Genomic DNA, 21,193 nt, shown 5'->3' on the forward strand with positions numbered 1-21,193 from the left:
CACCTAGAAAAACTAGAAACACCCTCCCTCATGTATTTGGGGTGGGAGCTCTTTGGGCCTCATGGTCCAGAGGTCTTTTGCCCGATTTAGATCTAGCATAACACAAAGCTTAACTGTTTTGCACATATCTAAACATGCATTTATGGCCAGTTATTCAAGCTATGTCACGGGGACATGATTTTTAAAGATCATAATGATACCTTATCCAGTTATTCAAAACACATGAAATAATTACATGTTTCTCTTGTCAATCTCTCAATTACAACACATCCTGCAACTATATCTACAATTTAATCTCATCTAAATCCTATTGGTTTTTGTACATTGGAATAAAAAAGCTCCCCAGCAGGGTAAAAATTATGGTGCAAAGAATTTGTCAACAATGATGCAACAAAAACAACCATATTTGTTGGAAAGCGCTGTCTTCTGCCAAAGAGAGGATAATTTAACTTAACTATTCCCATTTGTGCAGGATAATTTAGTATTAACATTGACACTACAATTGCTAGTAAAGAGCTACCTGTCACTAATAGAATTTAACTCTGAGCATGTTAATAAAACCTAGGTGTTTTCTCTGCCCACTGTTCAGATACATACTTCAAAATGCAATTTAGATTTTGATTAGTCCTTATAACTGCAAGTTAAGTAGGCACTATCACTTCTTAGTGCTAATGATCCCTAAATGTAAGAATTGGAATATTGTATTCTGTAGCAGACAGTTAGCTTTCAGGATCCAAATATTCAATAATTCCATCTAAATAAGAGCAGAGAAGCTACTTATGTGTTATCTTACATCCGGGGTAGGTTTACATAATAAAATAAATACAACAGAGAATAGTTACTGATGGTGAGACAAAGCAGGCAAGAGGAGTCATCCCCCCACATATATGACTTGAAAAACCACTTAAGCTAGTTTTGGGGCAGCTTCAAGGGTGAAGGGTAAAGGAGGATAGGCTGGCTGAAGAAGCAAGATATGCAAGTAGGTTATTGTCTCATTTGGTCTTTCATTGGCACTGTAACACCAGCACACTATTAATTTAGGCAAATGTTATTTGTGAGATATGTCATGTAAAAAGAATAGTCCAACCAAGGAACATTTTCACAATGGGAGAGAAACCATTTTTCAATAAGTATTCTATGCATACCAATTAAGACAACCGCCTGTTGTTCCGAGGTTAAATACATGTTTAAGGGAAAAGTTTACATAGGTATCAATTAATAAAGTTGCCCTTATTAGCCCAAAACTCCCATCTGGTGTCTTTATTCCTTTGGTGCGGCAGCAATCTCAGTGTACCAGGACAGAGCATTTTAGTCTCAAAGGAACACATTTTGTTATAGCCTCCACACAGAACCAGACCAACAAATGTAGGCACTCTGTAGCCTTGTTATTTGGGTAGTTGTAAATGATTTGCCAACAAACTTCTTGACGTGTATACTTTTAAACAGAAAAACAAACAATGGAGACAAAAAGATTCAAACCAATCTATTGCCTTTGGCTATTGGAATGCTTTTTTGTCTGAGCTAATGCAACACACTGAGACTATAAAAAATCTATTGTTTTCCAACACATTATGTTGCAGCAAAGTGGTGGATAAAAAGATGGTGCCGTTTAGGGCAAAGGGAGTGGGCTTGGAATTCTCACTATGAACAGTTACACCACAACATTAGCCCTAATCGTTTGTATACGGGAATTTTCATTGGGTCAGAATACATACCACAAATTACCAACTGATTTTTTTTTTTACAATTCTGATGCATAAGGATTAAATTATTCAAAGATTTGTGGTGTGAACGTCAACTGGAAACAATGTTTTATGTACCCAAACCCCCAATAGGTCATGCAGCAGATTGCTCAATCACAATGAACTAAGCCAGTGTCTGGTATTGAAGAAAATGCTTTTGTTTACAAGGGTGTGGGGAGGAAAAGAAACAAAAACATTTCAGAAGACCTTTATATGCAGTAAAAATCCAGCCAGGAAAGCTTTATTTGAAACAGACTCTGAGACTAAGACATTTCAAACTTGTTTTTAATTATGCTCATCTAATTAAGCTCATTCCAGCTTTATCGAAACAGCTAGAAAAACTTTTCATTTCATTGAACTTCTAATTTTTCTCCCTAGTGCTAAAAGTGCACCAAGAAACTCTACAGAATGCTCACTAGAGACTCCAGGATGTTTTCTCTTATTATTGTCTGTGCTTAAAGAAACTTTACAAGACTATAAAACTGCAATTAATAAATATAATTTGTCTGTAACATAATTCAATACTTTATTATATGCTGTCAATATTGCAAGAGTTCATCACATACAACATTTCAAAGAACACCTGCAAAAATGCTTCAGGGTTAATAATTATATCTATGCCTAAATTTATTTCCAGATACAACCTGGCTCTTTAGGTTCGTTTTATGAAAGGACATGTATGCTGTTGGTTTTTTCACCTTTATGAAACACTTAGCCAACAACTAAGAATGAGATACAGTCGGTGGAGAAAACAGACACAGAACAGTACACATTGGAGGGACATGACGTTAAAGCAGAAGAGTGTGACTGATCGTGACGCTAGGCCAAAGACAACTAAGGTCTGTGAAGAAACCCGGCAAATTTGTCCAGAAAATTATTTGTAAATCCTTTTGAGGGCAGTTTCATAAGAGTGGAAGAGAGAAAAACAACTTGAAGAAAGTTAAACAAAGAGGAAAAAGAAAGAGCCAAAGAACTTTCTAAAGCAGTGGTTCTCAACCTGTGGGTCCTCAGGTGTTTTGGCCTACAACTCCCAGAAATTCCAGCCAGTTTACCAGCTGTTAGGATTCTTGGGAGTTGAAGGACAAAACATCTGAGGACCCACAGGTTGAGAACCACTGTTCTAAAGGAAAGAACAGAGTAAACACTTTAGAGACAGAAAGGATGAGAAATGAAGACATATGAGGAAGTGATAGAACCAGAAACACAGCGTGTCTTATGAGAGTAGAGGGGCCAGATTTAGGCAAGAAGGCCAGGTGATGAAAAATCACACTAGATTTAGTTAGCTTTATGCTCAAAAGAAATACTTGCTCACCATTGGAAGTAAAAGCATGAAATGTTGAATTTTATGTGAGAGATGAAAAGACAGTCATAACCTATTGCACAGTCTGGTGGTTAGGGTTTTATTACCAGTAGAATTATTTGCCAGTCCCCATAACCAGCAAAAGAAAAAATATCTAAAGTATATGTTCTGTTCATGATTCGACTATTCCTTGATGGAATATGGATTGATGTGTTACAAAACCTTCATTAATTTTCAAACATAAACCATCCTGTACAGGACATGGGCACATCTGTTAAAGGAAAAGGAATTTGTTCCTAACAGTGTAGATATGAAACAAATACTTAAAGTCTAATTCATTACATCTTTATTTAAAAAGTACAACTGAATGCTATCATGCAACATATACATATATTTTATGCGTGACATATATCTGGATCTTAAATGCCCCAAAGAAATATGATCAGGACTGCTATATTAATTACAGCACTTGCTCTATACAAAAAAACATGTTTCACAAACGAAAGAAATATTTTTAATTGTTTTCCAGAAAATTACATGATTGTTTTAGACGTAATATACTTAGTCGGTCATTGGAATGTTAATGAGAAATCACAGATCACCCACTCTCTTTCAGTTCACTAATCAAAACAAAACAAATTATACATAGTTTATTTAAAGAATACCTACAGAGTACCTTCATTTTTTATTCAAAGGACAAAACATTGGTTTGGTAAATATTTATGCAATCATCTTCTAGTTATTTTTCATTTTTTTTACCTGGAGTGCACAAATTACTTAAAAGAGGGCAGGTTTGGCACTTTTATACTGATGTCACCAATATTAATATTTCTTGGGATCTCTGGAAGATTCATATTCTTTACAGCTGAAACTGCCCGGGCTGGGGCTCCTGCTAAACCAGCCTGTATACAGAAGAAAAAAATACTGCTAAAAGGATGTCCACTATAATCAACAATGTGCTACTAAGATAAAGCTTTACTACAATAAATCTTACAAGACATTAACATTATGGTTAGAAAAACAGATGACATTTTGGGTTGGGATGAAAAGGGATTATTCAGAAATATTTAACCAGATCGAGAAAAAAAGAGCAGTTCACACATTCCCTAAAATATAGTTAACACATGCAATGGCAGCTTGATGAACAAAATTAACATGTATTCAGTAAAACAACCAAACTGAGGTTAAAGATAAGGAAAAGTTCATGCTGACTTTGATTTCTACTGTTTCCAAGTAGCCTACATAAAGTACAGTATACCTGCCCCTGACCTGCACTTATACAATCTCACTTACAAACTGCTGTTTTTTCGTAAAGTCTTAGTGTTTAATCAGATGCCAAAATTGTATTATATAAAAAGCAAAGAAGTTTTAACATTGATTATTTAATGCCTATTGTCTTAAGTGCTTTACCGAGGTGAATGGTGAAAGATCCTTTCCCCATGCCATCCAGTACAAGGGACTTTCCAAAACAAAAACAAAAAAAAACAAACACTGAAAACCCTCAAAAACTTATATGCTAAACAGTGTTTTAAATTTCAACTGAGTCTGCAAATAAAAAAGGTATCCATTAAGTATCTGTTTGGATAACTTACAGCTAGACAAAAATACATCTGAGTTTTCTCTCACCATCTCAGATCTGTTCTTTAGATTTAGAGGGGGAAATGCTCCAGAGTCTAAATTTATTAGATTAATCATCTCAAATGTAAAATGCTTCTCCCACCCTCAACCCCCTTTTGGTCTTATGAACCTTTCTAGATTATAAATCATATGCCCTATGTTTCTAGGAAGTAAAGGGATCTTCCTTTCAAAACTATCATTTTGAGAAGACAAAGTCAAAAGATAACCAAATATATTGACACTTTAGGCTAGGAAATAAATAACATAAAAGCATTGTAAAGCCAGTGGATTCAAGTGTCTTTTTTGTATTTTTTCCTAGAATCCTGAGAATTTCAATATGCACTCAAATAAATTGCTAGGCTTATATGTTCCGAGAAATTTTTGAAAACATGTACAAAAGCTAAAGCAGAAGATCATTTAAAGTTTTCATAATTAAATATTATAAATATGTTTCTATTACTTGTAGTTTGCTCTCTGGCACTTAAAAATATGCCATTAATCCTACAAATTCAATTATATACTTTTAAAAGGCAGAGATCAGCTACAGATATATAGATTATATCCACACTTGTCCATGGTTTTAAGCAATATCTAATATTTTGCCACTGTTGTATCTTCTGTTAAACAGCAATACTGTATGTAACACTCTTTATAGGAGATCAAAGAACTTGGTGGTGAATATTTTTAGCCTTATTACCCCCAACTGCATTCTTGTATTTTGAAATAATGGATTCCTGAAGTAAACCAGGATTATGCAGGATTTCAAGTCTCTTCAAACAAAACTGTCTGGATTGCATAATCATTTCACTTACAGGCAGAGCAATCCAAGGGAGGGATAGGAAGGCCTGTAACAGACAAACCACAACTTCAAGAGCAAATGTCTTGTTTCTTTATAAAGTTTGTTACAGATTTTACTCAAATTGGCAGTAATCGGCTATAAGCCATAAAAATGAACTAAATTCTTTAAATGGGGTTGCTTGAATTTTAATCACACATTCCCATCACATTCCAGTAACATAATGTTCAGTAATTAAGAATGATATTTGCAGCCCATGGGGTATGTGTTGTCTACCCGTTTTACATTGTCCTAAAAAAAAATGGAATACATTTTGTTTCAAAGAATAATCTACTGCACTCTTTCTCTTTAGTTTTTGTAGCTATGAGAAAGTTCATACAACCATGAAATCATAGATTTGGAAGAGATCACAAAAGTCCAACCCGCTGCGATACAAGAATACAATCCAGGCACACCTGACAGGCGGTCTGTTTAAAAACTTCCAAACAAGATTCCATGCTTTGAGGCAGCAGATTATTCTACTGCCGAACAGCAATTACCATCTTGAAGTTCTTATTAATATTCAGGTGCTATCTCTTTCTTGTGATAATATTTATTTATTTACAGCATTTTTACTCCGCCTTTCTCACCTGAGGGGACTCAAGGCAGCTTACAGAATCATATAGTGACAGCACTGCAAAGGTCTAGTTTTTGTATCATAAGAACATGTCATCGGCAGTGTTCTTTATTAATGGGTGTGGACTTACACTTTGATATAAATTTTAAAACCTTTGGGTTGCTGAGGTTTCGGGGCTGTATGGACATGTTCCAGAAGCATTCTCCCCTTCTGAAACATGGCCATACAGCCCGGAACACTCACAGCAACCCAGTGATTTTGGCCATGAAAGCCTTCAACAACACATTAAAACCTTTCTCTGCCCAACCTACAATATTTCTATATATCATATGGTTTTAAAAATTATCCAGGTTAAGAAAACACATGCTTATTTGAATGCTGATGAATTTTCTGTAATGAATGTTACCTGCCTATACTACATTACTCCCCATTACACGTCAGTGTTTATTACATGTGCCTTGGAATTATTTTAAATACTCTATGGGCCTTTACATTCACTTTTGAAAACTACTGTAATGTTCATGGTAGTGTTAGGGTTTTTTGGCCTACAGATCTTTCTAGTATTGAAAGTAGAATCTGAAGAATTTTCCAGCCCCCATTTACAGGTTTATAGAGAAAATGAAATGTGGATGGGAAATCCTTCACTTTACAATACAGTATACTTTTTTGAAACTTGGTTTTATATACATGCATATACAGTAGAGTCTCACTTATCCAACATAAATGGGCCGGCAGAATGTTGGATAAGCAAATATGTTGGATAATAAGGAGGCATTAAGGAAAAGCCTATTAAACATCAAATTAGGTTATGATTTTACAAATGAAGCACCAAAACATCACGTTAGACAACAAATTTGGCAGAATAAGTAGTTCAGTACGCAGTAATGCTATGTAGTAATTACTGTGTTTATGAATTTAGCACCAAAATATCACGATATATTGAAAATATTGACTTCAAAAATGCGTTGGATAATCCAGAACGTTGGATAAATGAGTCTTGGATAAGTGAGACTCTACTGTATATATAGAGAGGGGGGGGAGATTCTGGCTTTCTGGTTTATATATGGCATTATGGAAACAAGGCTCTTCCTATATTTTCTGGAAAATGGACTCCCCTCCCCCCCCCCCCCCCCAAAAAAAAAAGTGACTATAGTGCCAGAAGTGTCAAATGCTGCAAGAGCACTACAGTTGGCCCTCCATATTTACAGGTTTGACTTTTGCAGATTTATTTATGGATTTCATTAAAACGTTATATGGTCAACTTCTAGCAGAAGGTAATCATAGTGCGGGAGGATCTAGAAACTCAATAGACATTCCCTCAAATATAAAAAGGTGCTGCTTAAAGGTAGAAATTTTTCCTTTTCTCTTTCTTTTGCTCCCAGTTAAATCTAAGTAGTGTGATGTTGCTTTTTTAAGGACTAATTGTCCTTTCCAAAAATGAGTATTTATTTAGTTGAGAGTATTTAAAATGTCAAGGTTGCTTTTGGAAAAATAATTTTAGTAGCAGAAGATAAAAGGGGAAGAGCATTCTTATTTTTTTTTCCTAACATGGTTCTTAACTAACAAGCCAATCCTAAGTATGTTTACTCAGAAGTTAAACTTGCTGACTCAATGCATCCTGTCTTCACACAGAGCTGATTAGGAAAAAGGTGGGAATGTACAGTCCTTTCAAATAACTTCCTTTTTTGCTGGAAGGACTTGTGTAGTGAGTCTGTGGTGCTAAATGTCCAGCCAACCAAGTCCAATGTGCAAATTAAGGATGCACAGGACTACAGTTTGAAGAATATAATTCTGTTGAAGATAGGCTTATAAAGTGGGTCCACAATATCATGGGCGAATATGTTGGATAATAAGGAGGGATTAAGGAAAAGCCTATTAAACATCAAATTAGATTATGATTTTACAAATTAAGCACCAAAACATCATGTTGTACAACAAGTTTGACAGGAAAAAGTATTTCAATATGTTGGATTATGACACTGACACAATACTCAGTAATGCTATGTAACAATTACTGTATTTATGAATTTAGCACCAAAATATCACAATATATTGAAAACATTGACTACAAAAATGTGTTGGATAATCCAGAACGTTGGATAAGCGAGTGTTGGATAAGTGAGACTCTACTGTATGTATCTTCAAGCCGTTTCTGATTTACGAAAAATCTACTACAAGGTTTTCTTGGCAAGATTTGTTTTTACCTCTTTGACTGGAAAGTGTATACCATGCTCAAGGCTACTCAATCACTAGCCTGGCTGAGTAGGGATTCAAGCCTTGGTGTCCAAAATCTTGGACCCTATTCACGCTGACAGTTTAATGCAGTTCAAATCCAGCTTCAAACTCTGGGGGCCAGACAACAATCTTCCACAAAATAACATGAAAGAAAGCCCTCAATGTTCCTCCACTGTCTGCCATTTGTATAATCACCATCCAGACCTCAAACTGATTCAATTCCTGAAGAATGTGACTGGGTCTTGCTGCTGCCCTATGCCATTTAATTAATAGAGATGCCAGTATCTGCATTTTCTGCTATCTCTGGAGGGTCTGAGAGCCAAACTCCAAGGGAGGCCAAGGATCCATGGTATACAATCACTTATTGAACCAAAAAATTGAAGAAAGGCTTGCTTCTCTTGGTACAACTGGGGCATATATTTTGTAAACGATTAGAACTTTAAAATAATGTATCATACTTCACCACTCTTTTATATGCAAAATAGGAGAAATGTTTTCAATATCAAAGTGTACTGGATTTTTATCTAAAACCCTTTGTCCATAAGTTCAATGGCTGACAAGCCTCCTACAGTCTTTATTTTGATGAAGACACTTTACCAGTGGTCTCCTCGACAGCAAACACTTTCTGCCTAAAGATATATACAGTGCAGTGCATCCATTCAACCTTAGGATTTGAGGTCACAGTTAGAAATTGCCAGAAAGCACAAAATATATAATGATTCATGCACTCAAAACAGATGTTTCTAAAGAACTAGAGGCAAATAACTGATCAAGTGAAAAGAAAAAAGAGAAGTAGCAAGCAAAACTGAATGAGGCTCCGAACCAATCTATCAATGCAGTGGAAGGGGTGGGAATCTGATTATGAATAAAAAGGAAAGGCAGCCAAGGGCCAGGCAAAACAATTCACGAAATTACAAGATGCCTGGAAATACACTTATAGTTGAAAACATAGTTTGATAAGGTAGTCTTGCGAAGGATAGCTTCAAGACAGGTAGTAGGGTGGAAATTATGAAAATGCCTTATGTGCACCAGTTATTTCAAACATAGCACTTGATACCTTGACATCATAGCAAGATATTTCACACTTGCAACTGTTGGCTTCTGACCAAAAGCCTGATCATGTCAAAGTTTCAAGGATTTTTTTGAACTATAGAGTCAATCTCTATTCCAAAATCTGCCTAGTTTTCAACATTATTAGTTGTACTAAAAAACAGTAAGCACTGACATAATCAATTTATTAAACTCCAAAACAATCTATTCCCCTCCATATTAAGATGATGAACAGGACAGTTTATTTCTTTTTGCTCCTTTTAGTGAGCTATCAAACACTTGGCTTCTTCTTCCTTCACACCATTTTAACAGAAGAAGTAAAACTCTTAAATTCCACGTATAAATATGTATTTTAGCTTAAGAAAATATCATTCAAAAAAACAAAACATGAGGAATTACTGTGGTTAGACACCATGATTACATTTTAGTTAATAAAGACCTTGAGTTTATTTTATGATTTTCATGAGAAGGCTTTAATGGAAAAATACTCATTTTTGTTGTTCCCATTATTAAGCAGAACATCTGCCAGTATGAACAATATATTTATCTATATATCACTATTAGAAAAACACAAAAACCTTATTTTAATTTGGTAAACATATCATCAACACATTTAAATTAAAATGCCTGATCTATCAAACATCAAAACTTTAGGCACAAGATAAATTTCACAGAGTACTTCTAAGACACAATGAACATTTTTAGAATGATACTTTAAGTTCCTTTTAATCTATTTTCTTCTTTTCATTCACACCTGACACAGCCTCTGCCTATAATTCCCCAAATCCCCCAGTTGTAATAAAAAGGAAACACTTCCAAGCACTCTGTTCTGATATTAGAGTAGAAACAGCTAAAGAAACAGTGAAGGTAGCTCAGGATTATTATTGGGGGAAGGGGCGATATCTCTTATCCATGCATTTGCTTTAATGATAGACAGATCTCATCTACTTTGCAGCTTTCTATGTGAAATAGTTATGTACAAAAAGATTCTCCCATCTTGTTGCAACGCAAATTCTGTGAGCTAAAATAATTGATAGTATGCCTACATCAAAAAGTAAACACTTTCCTTTCATATTTTAGAAAAGGAATTAAATATAATCAATTGTTTTTCTGAAATCTAATCATCCACAAGCAATTGAAGAGCTTATTTCTGGGATTCTTGTTCACCTCAATAAGGAACAGTCAGTCCTGATACTTTGTACAGAGTACAAGAGGCCAAGCATGTCCAGAAGGTTTTAGAAGTACAGTATGAGATCACAGACAGCTAGAATTACAATAAACCAGACAATACATTGCCCCAGCTGCTTTGCAATCTCAGTTTAAATGAACACACAAGTCGCATGAGTCACTGAAAGACATTGGGTTAGATCCATTGCAACACCTGCAGCAAAAAAGTTTGATAGAAAACCTTTTTCTTTTCTTTTTTGGCAACCACAGCAACTTTTCATGGATGGATATGTGGGTTCCTTTGCCTGAATTTTTACAATCCCACTTTTACATTCAGCCATCCACTCAAAACAGTCCTTTCCCAAGCCTCAGAAAAGTTTTCAAGAACCTCAGGCCACTACTAGTTATAGGAATATAAGGAAAGTCATCTTCCACTGACCTCTTTCTGTGGGTGTTCCTCTGGATCTAACCTATACTCTTAAGGCCTTCAGCGACACTGGCTTGTGGCGACAAATTGAGCACTCCAACATATACAGAGATATATGCTGAGGTGGTAACATACAATATTAACTACTTTCACCCAGTTGACAACAGTCAGAAAGCTATGTTCCTTCAAGTTACCAAAAAAAGCAGGAATAAAAAGTATATTTCAGGACACTATTTAGTAATATGGAAGCTGTACATTTTCCTTTGATTATCAAAGTGCTTTAGTTGTGGTCTCTTATGAAACCTTAAATCATCCTCCAAATGACAGATAGTAGAGCTTCCCAAGGGACTGTGATCATTATAAAAGGCAACTCCTTTTATATGCACCTATTTTCCAGTATATATTTGATGTGTGGTTAACACATCTGCTGGTATTTTGTATCAACCCTTCTTCCTAGAACAAGTATGACTCAAAGCAGCAGGGTTATGAAGAGGATGGGAGGATGCAGTACAGAATATAAAAAAATGGTCATGTTCTCTTTTCATGAAGTTAAATAAATGAACAGAATTAGAGAAAAAACAAAATGAGGTCTGCAAGTATATCAAAATGCCAAACGGATAGAAGACTTAAGACATACTTTTTGAAATTTCAAGCACTTGGATCACAGCGATAGTAATGGATGGGCATGATTTCTCAAAATTTGTTTATTATATTCTTTAAATTGCCAGACCCAAAAATAAAAACAGAATATGTACAAGCAAAACATAAAATAGAGCAATACTACTTCAAAAAAGGAACACAAATTTAAACCCCTTTTCTCACACTTCAAAACTTTTTATAGTTTGGGGAAACAGGCAAAGAGTAAGACATGAACTGATTGGACTGCTCATTCTGTACATTATGGTTCCTGTAAGAATCTAAAACCATTATCTAATTTTGTCATGGAACCCTGAATAGTATAAAATATAATGCCATTCTAACTGGAGACAATATTTGGCTTTCTGGGACATTTTTGGTATACTCTAAAAGTTATATATTTAATTATTTATATAATTTAATCTATTAGAACATAGTATAATTTGAAGTTCATTTCCCTGCATAGCTAATGATGATACAATAGACTACTATGTGATTTTATTGCTTACCAAATTAGCCAAGGTTTACAAAGCATTTAATGCAGGCATGGGCAAACTTTGGCATTCCAGGTGTTTTGGGCTTCAACTCCCAGAAATCCCAGCCAGCTTACCGGCTGCTGGGAATTGTGGGAGCTGAAGTCCAAAACACTTGGAGAGCCAAAGTTTGCTCATGAATGATTTAATGTATAGAGAACTATGGATGCTAACTTCTGCTCTGTGGACTCTTCTGAACACTGAACTCCTAATTTATTAGGTTTTTCTAAAGTCTTCTAAGGAATACCAAAGAGGGATACAAAACCCTTCTGGACAACTATAAACACACCATCCATGTGAGACACACTGTGTGCCAATTTCCCTTTCTACTTAAATTAGAATATTCTAATGCACTGGCCCCTAAAAGGTGGTGCAGCTAGGTTGTTTTGGTGTTTTAGACCACCCCACCTTTACACAATGATTCATAGTACTTCAAACGTGACGTGCCCATTCCTCATCTCCTCCCTTATAGAATCATAGAATCATAGAATAGTAGAGTTGGAAGAGACCTCATGGGCCATCCAGTCCAACCCCCTCCTAAGAAGCAGGAAATCGCATTCAAAGCACCCCCGACAGATGGCCATCCAGCCTCTGCTTAAAAGCCTCCAAAGAAGGAGCCTCCACCACGGCCCGGGGGAGAGAGTTCCACTGTCGAACAGCTCTCACAGTGAGGAAGTTCTTCCTGATGTTCAGGTGGAATCTCCTTTCCTGTAGTTTGAAGCCATTGTTCCGTGTCCTAGTCTGCAGGGCCGCAGAAAACAAGCTTGCTCCCTCCTCCCTATGACTTCCCCTCACATATTTGTACATGGCTATCATGTCTCCTCTCAGCCTTCTCTTCTGCAGGCTAAACATGCCCAGCTCTTTAAGTCGCTCCTCATAGGGCTTGTTCTCCAGACCCTTAATCATTTTAGTCGCCCTCCTCTGGACGCTTTCCAGCTTGTCAACATCTCCCTTCAACTGCGGTGCCCAAAATTGGACACAGTATTCCAGGTGTGGTCTGACCAAGGCAGAATAGAGAGGGAGCATGACTTCCCTGGATCTAGACGCTATTCCCCTATTGATGCAGGCCAGAATCCCATTGGCTTTTTTAGCTGCCGCATCACACTGTAGGCTCATGTTTAACTTGTTGTCCACGACAACTCCAAGGTCTTTTTCGCACACACTGCTGTCAAGCCAGGCGTCCCCCATTCTGTATCTTTGCATTCCATTTTTTCTGCCGAAGTGAAGTATCTTGCATTTGTCCCTGTTGAACTTCATTTTGTTAGTTTCAGCCCATCTCTCTAGTCTGTCAAGATCGTTTTGAATTCTGCTCCTGTCTTCTGGAGTGTTAGCTATCCCTCCCAGTTTGGTGTCATCTGCAAACTTGATGATCGTGCCTTCTAACCCTTCGTCTAAGTCGTTAATAAAGATGTTGAACAGAACCGGGCCCAGGATGGAGCCCTGCGGCACTCCACTTGTCACTTCTTTCCATGATGAAGACGACGCATTGGTGAGCACCCTTTGGGTTCGTTCGCTTAGCCAATTACAGATCCACCTAACCGTAGTTTTGTCTAGCCCACATTTTACTAGTTTGTTTGCCAGAAGGTCGTGGGGGACTTTGTCAAAGGCCTTACTGAAATCCAGGTAGGCTACATCCACAGCATTCCCTGTATTGACCCAACTCGTAACTCTATCGAAAAAAGAGATCAGATTAGTCTGGCATGACTTGTTTTTGGTAAATCCGTGTTGACTATTAGCAATGACTGCATTTGTTTCTAAGTGTTCGCAGACCACTTCCTTAATGATCTTTTCCAGAATCTTTCCTGGTATCGATGTGAGGCTGACAGGACGGTAATTGTTTGGGTCGTTCTTTTTTCCCTTCTTGAAGATAGGGACCACATTTGCCCTCCTCCAATCTTCTGGGATTTCTCCCGTTCTCCAAGAACTCTCGAAGATAATTGCCAGTGGTTCTGAAATAACTTCTGCTAGTTCCTTCAATACTCTTGGATGTAGCTAATCTGGCCCTGGGGACTTGAATTCGTTTAGAGCGGCCAGGTGTTCCTGGACAACTTGTTTCCCTATTTGGGGTTGGATTTCCCCCAATCCATCGTCCATTCCATGTTGCTGAGGTTGAAGATGGCTTTCTTTTTGTGAGAAGACCGAGGCAAAGAAGGCATTAAGCAGTTCTGCCTTTTCCCTGTCCCCTGTCACCATCACCCCATCTTCTCCTTGCAGTGGCCCTATAGCCTCCTTTTTCTTCCTTTTTCTACCAACATAAGCAAAAAAGCCTTTTTTGATGTTTTTTATGTCCCTGGCAAGCCTGAGCTCATTTTGCGCTTTAGCCTTGCGAACCTTTTCCCTACAGGAGTTGGCTATACGTTTGAATTCTTCTTTGGTGATTTCTCCCCTTTTCCACTTCTTGTGCATGTCACTTTTGAGCTTTAGCTCAGTTAGAAGTTCTTTGGACATCCATTCTGGCTTCTTTGCACTTGTCTTATTTTGCTTCTTTGTTGGCACTGTTTGCATTTGCGCCTTGAGTATTTCACTTTTGAAAAACTCCCATCCATCCTTAACTCCCTTGTTTTTTAATACTGGCGTCCATGGAATGCCGCTCAGTAATTCCTTCATTTTTTGGAAGTCAGCTCTCTTAAAGTCAATTCCATTCTAGAAGTTAACACACATAAAGTCTTACCCTGCCAGCATGGTTTTCCAGCCCTGACAAAGAAAAAAAAAATGTGCATGTGCAGCTTTACATTACAAACTTACACAAATCCTTCATGATTACAGGCATAAAATAGACCTTGCTATCCTTATGCTGATTAATTTCATTTAATAATAAGTACCACTTATGATAGTAAAGAATATAACTTAGAAATTTCATAATAAGTGAACATCTGCACACACACAGAGATAAGAAAACATTTTTTTTAAAAAATAAGATGGAAGCTACAAGTGTCTGTCTGAAAAGGCCCCCGTGTATCTGTCTCATAATTCGCTATTCTGTGTGATCATTTGTGGACTCTGGACTTTGGCCTCAAGGTCTAACCCTAGCTGCACCACCAATTACTTCTCTTGACTATTTTTAACTTTTGGATATTTTGACTGCTTGCGATGCCCACAAATATGAGCACTAAAATAGAGACAATTTTAGATAACACACAGTTAAATTTCAAGTCTTCATCTGATCCTATAATAACTTCCTGGAACTATTTCTGAGTACAAAATAAAAATAAAACATTTGTATTATGGAAAATTCTGGTAAATGTTCTACTCCTTCCTATTCTAAAAGTCATTTCTGGGTGGATCCCTGTTCTGAAGAGTGTTTAAAATAACACGAGAGACTGTTTACTGAAAGGTAGGCTGATAAAACTGGAGAAATTCAAGATTCCATTTCCTTGCGTGACAAGAAATGGCCCTTGGTTGCACAAAAGTGCCATTAGATTCAGGTCTTTGGAGTTACCCAAGTTTATAGACCATTACAATTTCTGCAGTTCACATTAGTGCATCCTTAGTCAAGGATACACAGATTTACAGCCCTATGCCACAACAAAGCAAATGGAAGTGGGTTATGGGATGATATAATCCCTTTTTCTTCCCCTTCTGAAGCATGCTACCGTCTTCCTCAGTTTTAAATGTTACATTGACAATGATGTTTTCTGCAATTAAGAATAGCCAGGGTTCCTACTTTTCCAGATTCGCAATCAAAGTGGAAACATATTTTAAAATCCTGGTGAAGCAAAACCCCTAGAAAGCATAAACTACTTGTAACAAAATTGTTGACATAAGACTTAATTATGGTTAAGCCAAGTTGTAGGGACTTATGTCTCAAAAGCAAACTGAAGGAGAAGGGAGGCGGGGAGGGCAACAAAAGCCCTATAAACTTCTGATTGCTTATGTGCAGTTCTGCAGCTGGAAGAATTCTACCTGTACCAACTAAATGAGATTTTTTTTCATGATGCAAGAATACAAATGATACAATAACATTTTAAAGATATAAATCCCAAAGCCGAATGCTAATGAAAGGAAGAAAAAAATAAAATATATGAAGTTAATGACAATCTAGAAAATACACTACAGGCAATAAAAGATGAGGGAAACTATCACAAAAAGTAGGCTACAAAGACTAATATGGGTTTATCAACACATAATTTTTGAGTCTGGCCTAATATATTTATTGCCTTTGACATCATTTTGCTTTCCCTTTATTAAATAGAAGCACAAATTGGCAATACCTGGATCTACCTGTCCTGTCTGGGAGACTGAAAGATAAAGGTCTGTAAAGAGAAGAATGGAAAGAACTAGAAAAGATCAGGTGGTTTGAAAAAATGAGGACTGACTTAAACAACCAAATTCACACCCATCTGAACACTACACAAACACAACAGTTTTTCCAGAGGACACCTTCCATGTCACTTATAGTGCCTGACAAACCCACATCCAGTTTTCCCTCTTTCAATCCTTTTAGCAAATGCCTAGAACTTTATTAGCTTGCTTTTTTGCATGACTGACACACCTCTAATTGTAGAAGCTAAAACTGTTCATAACTTGCAATGAGAGAAATAAAAGTTGGGAATGCTCCGTATCCTATAAATTCATATGGTAGATACCATCTCTTGAGTGAGAAAGAACCCCTTTGATTTCATTTAAAGACAATGAATCGTTTACAGAAGCATGGGCCTGTTCACGTTTGACGAAATCACTGACAGGTGCAGTCTCTAGAGTAGAGCAAAACTGCCTAAAATCTGTTGAAAGTGCTCTGGAGTTTCTTGGAGCTTTGTGTTGAAAATGAACAATCCACAGAGCCAATGTCTTGCTATCCATGTTTTAGAAAGCAATATGTGTACATTAATTTGAGCTAAGGCAAATTCACACAAAAAATTGACTGGGATCCAAAGAACCACATATACTGTTCTGTGTGTGCACCAAGGCTTTCTCACACACTTCTTCCCACTGTGCAAATTCCTTGTTGTAGCAACTTTGAGTGATGGATGGCCCTAGAATAATGTACAACCATGAATGGGGAGTTATGGCTAGAGATGGAATTAAGAAGGCATACACCATGGATACAAGTAGAGGGGGAACTTTGGATCACAGTCAACATTTGGGATTAGAAGTTCACATGTAAATGTTCAAAATGTCCAAATAGCCTGAAAAGAACCAATTAGTGTACTCAGATATACTTTGTCTTGCTTTTTTTGTTCTCTAATAAGCAGCACGTACAGCCCAAGTCACAATGACCACTACTTGTCTGTTACCTATCTATAAAGTTTCATGTTAGAAATCAAGAAAAAAACATTTTGCTAAGTAGATGATTCAATGGAAATTAAATTTAACTTGATCTATTTCACTGAAGCAGCCTCCTCATTTGAAATCTCAAGCTGTAGGTTAATCATTCAAACCAAAAGTTTAAGAAGTTTAAGAGTTTTTAAAATAAAAAAACTGTACTTCAAAAGTGATAAATAGCCTATTGGGTTCTTCTTCCGAACCTTTCACACAGTTCAAGTTTGATTCCAATTTTCTTTCATATCTTTATTGATATCATTGCACTAGCATATTGCCATGCATCGTTTAATGTGCTACACCATTTCTGTACTTCTCAGCCAATGCTGTCCAAATTGCAAATTAGAAAAAAAATATTGTGAAGGTTGAGTCAGACAGGAAATTTTAGCATATTAACTGGCAAAATCATTTTCCTTTATTCATCAAACAGGAATGGAGCATATCATATATTCTTATTTGGGAGGAGTCAAATGGGACATGAAATTCAATATTAACACTACAATTTACTCTAGAAAAGATTTGCATTTACAGTATTGCTCTTGTTGGATCATATACTGGAGAGGGGGAGAGAAAACAAAATGAAAAAGTTTTAGAACTCAACTGTCTACAGCTAACTGCTTTTTATTTAAAAGAATAATCCAGAAATGTGATCATAGTTTTATGAACTCATTAAGTTTAATTTTAAGAGAATCAAATTATGTTAATTTATAGGACCTCCAATATTCCCAGTCATTTTATGTGTGGGGGGAAAGTCATATCAGTTTCTAAATGTCCACAGTACAAAAAAGTTATTTTCATAACCCCAGAAATACGGATTTATTTTATTAGGAAAAAAACACAAGTTTTAAGACATGATGGCACCAGTTCCCAAATTAATCAGTTACTAAGAACCAAGACAGATATTTAAATTATCTGAACTTTGGATTAGACCGTCTTTCATTTCTTACTCAAACTTTGGCCATTATATAGCAAATTACACATATATCTCCTATTTATAACTCTTCATAGGTGTGTTATAAAAACTAAACACTAAATTAAGATTGTCTGAGAGTAAAGACATGCTGGAGAAGACAGAAGCCTTGACTGAAGGAAGCTCAGAAATGTCTCTAAACAGATGCCAATGGCAGATGTGAGTTTGACAGAAAGGAAATGTTGAGCTAATTAAGCAATCAAGGAAGGCTTTTACATGCCACACACTACATGTTTGTTTTTAGCAATACAAGTAGCGGAATATAAAGCAATACTAAAAGATAAGAGGACAATTTCACATCATGCAGGTTCCATGATCATGCTCTAATTGGCTTTAGTGCTTTTCATTCTTACCTCAGATTTTTCCAGTTTATTCTGAGCATCAATCTGGGTGACAATTTCATTCATATTAGTCTCCAAAACCATTCCACCCATCACCATTTCAGCAAGAATATTATGAACCTAAAAAAATAACAAAATAAACTAAAAACATAGATTAAAACAATACATCACAAACATCCTCTAGGTGACATTTTTCTTAAATTAGCTTCTTCAATGTAAAATTAGTAACACATCAAATACTTAAGTTTGAGATGGCTAACACTTAATACTTGTCAATGCTCCATAGCTGTAAAAACCTAAACTTTTGAATTCCAGTCAGTTCATCCTGAATAGAAATGCATAGCTACTAAATGAGATTTGTAATACGAATGGCAATCCTAATCATTTACAATGATTGCATTATGGTTACAGACATTACTTTTATTTTTAAAAGCTTTTCTTCTGCTGGAAATTTTATTCATAGTTGCATAAACATCAGAGCTTGTATAACACTGAACACTATTTTTCTAACAACATTTGACAGCACAATGGAAACAATCAAGGAGATGGAAAGAACAACTTTTTAAAAATACTTTGTTCCAGTTCACAAAACTGCTGTGCTGAAGGTTTTCCAACAGAGTAAGGGTCTCAAATTGTAAAGTAAGAACTATTTGATGTTAAGTCTTCATCAAGAGCCTTGAAAAGCTTTGGCCCAAGGACAATATAGTATATTGAACATAGCTGAATAGTTAGTTGAGCTGTCGTATCCGCTTTCAGTGCTATTGTACAACATATGCATATGCAACTGCACATGTCAGGAGTGCTTTGAATGCAATTTTCCTGCTTCTTGGCAGGGGGTTGGACTGGATGGCCCACAAGGTCTCTTCCAATTCTATGATTCTATAATTCTATGATTTTAAATGCACATGTAATCCATTTACAGCATGTATGTGCCATGGCTTTTGCTTAGGGGTTCATGTTCAGAAATGATGCAAATCAACATATGTGCACTTACATGACTCACCCCATCAGCAATGTTTTCTTATACTCAAAAATAATTTAGCAAGAAAGATATTTGTACCAATCCAGAAGGTGCAAGCTGTAAGTGATGTGGGAAGGAAGTTTGGCCTGTAAGGTTAATGAATCCCATGACTAAAAGCATTTCAGCTTCAAGGAAGAAGCAAGATCATATTTCAAAAAGTTTATTTAATTATAATGTACAAGGGCAAAATTTGCTCATTTATTCACTTCCCCCCCCCCCAAATCCAGATGTGCAAGTGGATCAGTACTTTGCAAGAGGAAAGACTTCCTTTGGGAAAATAGGAGGGGGCAGGAGTGAGGAAGCGATTTTCTTGTTTGCCTTCTTAAGTATTCAATGTTCCAGTCAAAGTGTGCATTCTTGGAAAAAATTACAATAGTCCCCAAGCAACCTTCAGAGGTGTCAAACAGAGAAGGGGATTGCACATACAAGGGGGAAAGTTCAGTTAAGGTTTCCAGAGAAGTTGGTTCTGGTTTCTTTAACAAACTGCTTCTCCACAACAAAATCATTATAAACTTGGCAACAGAAAATCTTCACAAAGCCACGCACATATGGGAGGAAAATTCCTTCACAATCATTAAAGGTGGCTTTTCTGTTCTTTATACAAACATGTGGCTTGTATCATTTTCTAATGCAAAACGAAGCTACTTACTCCCTCTAATGCCTCGTTCTGTAAGCATCTATCAAGCTGTAATACTACTACTGAAGGGCAAGCATTTGTGGACTTATTTTCATATAATTTGCCTTAGGTTTCCTGTTTTAACTGTGTAGCCTTTTTCCTCTGCACTCATCTGTATGGTCTGAACATAGTTAGACCATCTTAGAAACTGGTAACTTAGAAAAAACTGCTTAAATTTGATTGTGTCTATTTTTAAAAAGTACCTTCTAAATCCAACGTGATTCTGATTCTACATACACCACAAGTGTGATGGAACTTGTTAGTTCATCTTGTTAGTGGTCTCCTATCTGCATACTTACCAGAGCTGTTTATCTTCCAATATCAGACAGGATCAGGTGGCTTTAGAGCATTTAACCCATGTCTTGAATACTACACTTAATTTTACTCTTTGTAATTTAACAATTGTTAAACTAAAAACAAGTCAGTTTACTGACATCAGAACAAATATTTTTTTGTCTGCAGAATAATTTCCGTTCACAGTACAGCAGATAACCCAAGTACCTTGTCTACATGGAAAATTAAATCCAGTTCACAGACGTTCTCAAAACACTTGTCTAATGTTTCTACAAATACCTGTGGGGAGAAAAGATTGCAAAAGGTCAAAGATTAATCAACCATTTCATTAAGGAAATCTGCAATGTGCTACACAGAACACAGACAACTCCAGGGAATTCTGGAAATCTCATGTATCTGCACAACATGTGGAGTTAATCCCAGGGATTATCTAGCACAATCCAACTGCATTATGAAAAATCAGATTTTGCTGACATATTTGACATTCCTTTTCTTCCAGCAACATAACTTATT

General features: G+C 36.4%; 1 protein-coding gene across 2 annotated transcripts in view; it reads right to left on the reverse strand.

Annotated features, from left to right (window-relative positions):
• Positions 1 to 3,371: 3,371 nt before the first annotated feature.
• Positions 3,372 to 21,193, reverse strand: part of ap3s1 (adaptor related protein complex 3 subunit sigma 1) — a 30,138-nt gene continuing 12,316 nt past the window's right edge. The window contains exons 4-7 of one of the 2 annotated variants that reach the window (XM_008114033.2): positions 20,888 to 20,959; positions 18,702 to 18,809; positions 16,331 to 16,372; positions 3,709 to 3,944 (exon numbers count right to left, since the gene is read on the reverse strand). In XM_008114033.2, the coding sequence (XP_008112240.1) occupies positions 16,337 to 16,372; positions 18,702 to 18,809; positions 20,888 to 20,959 (216 nt within the window). In that variant the 3' untranslated portion in view covers positions 3,709 to 3,944; positions 16,331 to 16,336. Of the gene's footprint in view, positions 3,945 to 16,330; positions 16,373 to 18,701; positions 18,810 to 20,887; positions 20,960 to 21,193 lie in introns of both variants that reach the window. The other variant, XM_003223030.3, reaches the window with a different exon arrangement.

This window comes from Anolis carolinensis, chromosome 2, assembly GCF_035594765.1.
Source record: "Anolis carolinensis isolate JA03-04 chromosome 2, rAnoCar3.1.pri, whole genome shotgun sequence".
Taxonomy (NCBI): Eukaryota; Metazoa; Chordata; class Lepidosauria; order Squamata; family Dactyloidae; genus Anolis; species Anolis carolinensis.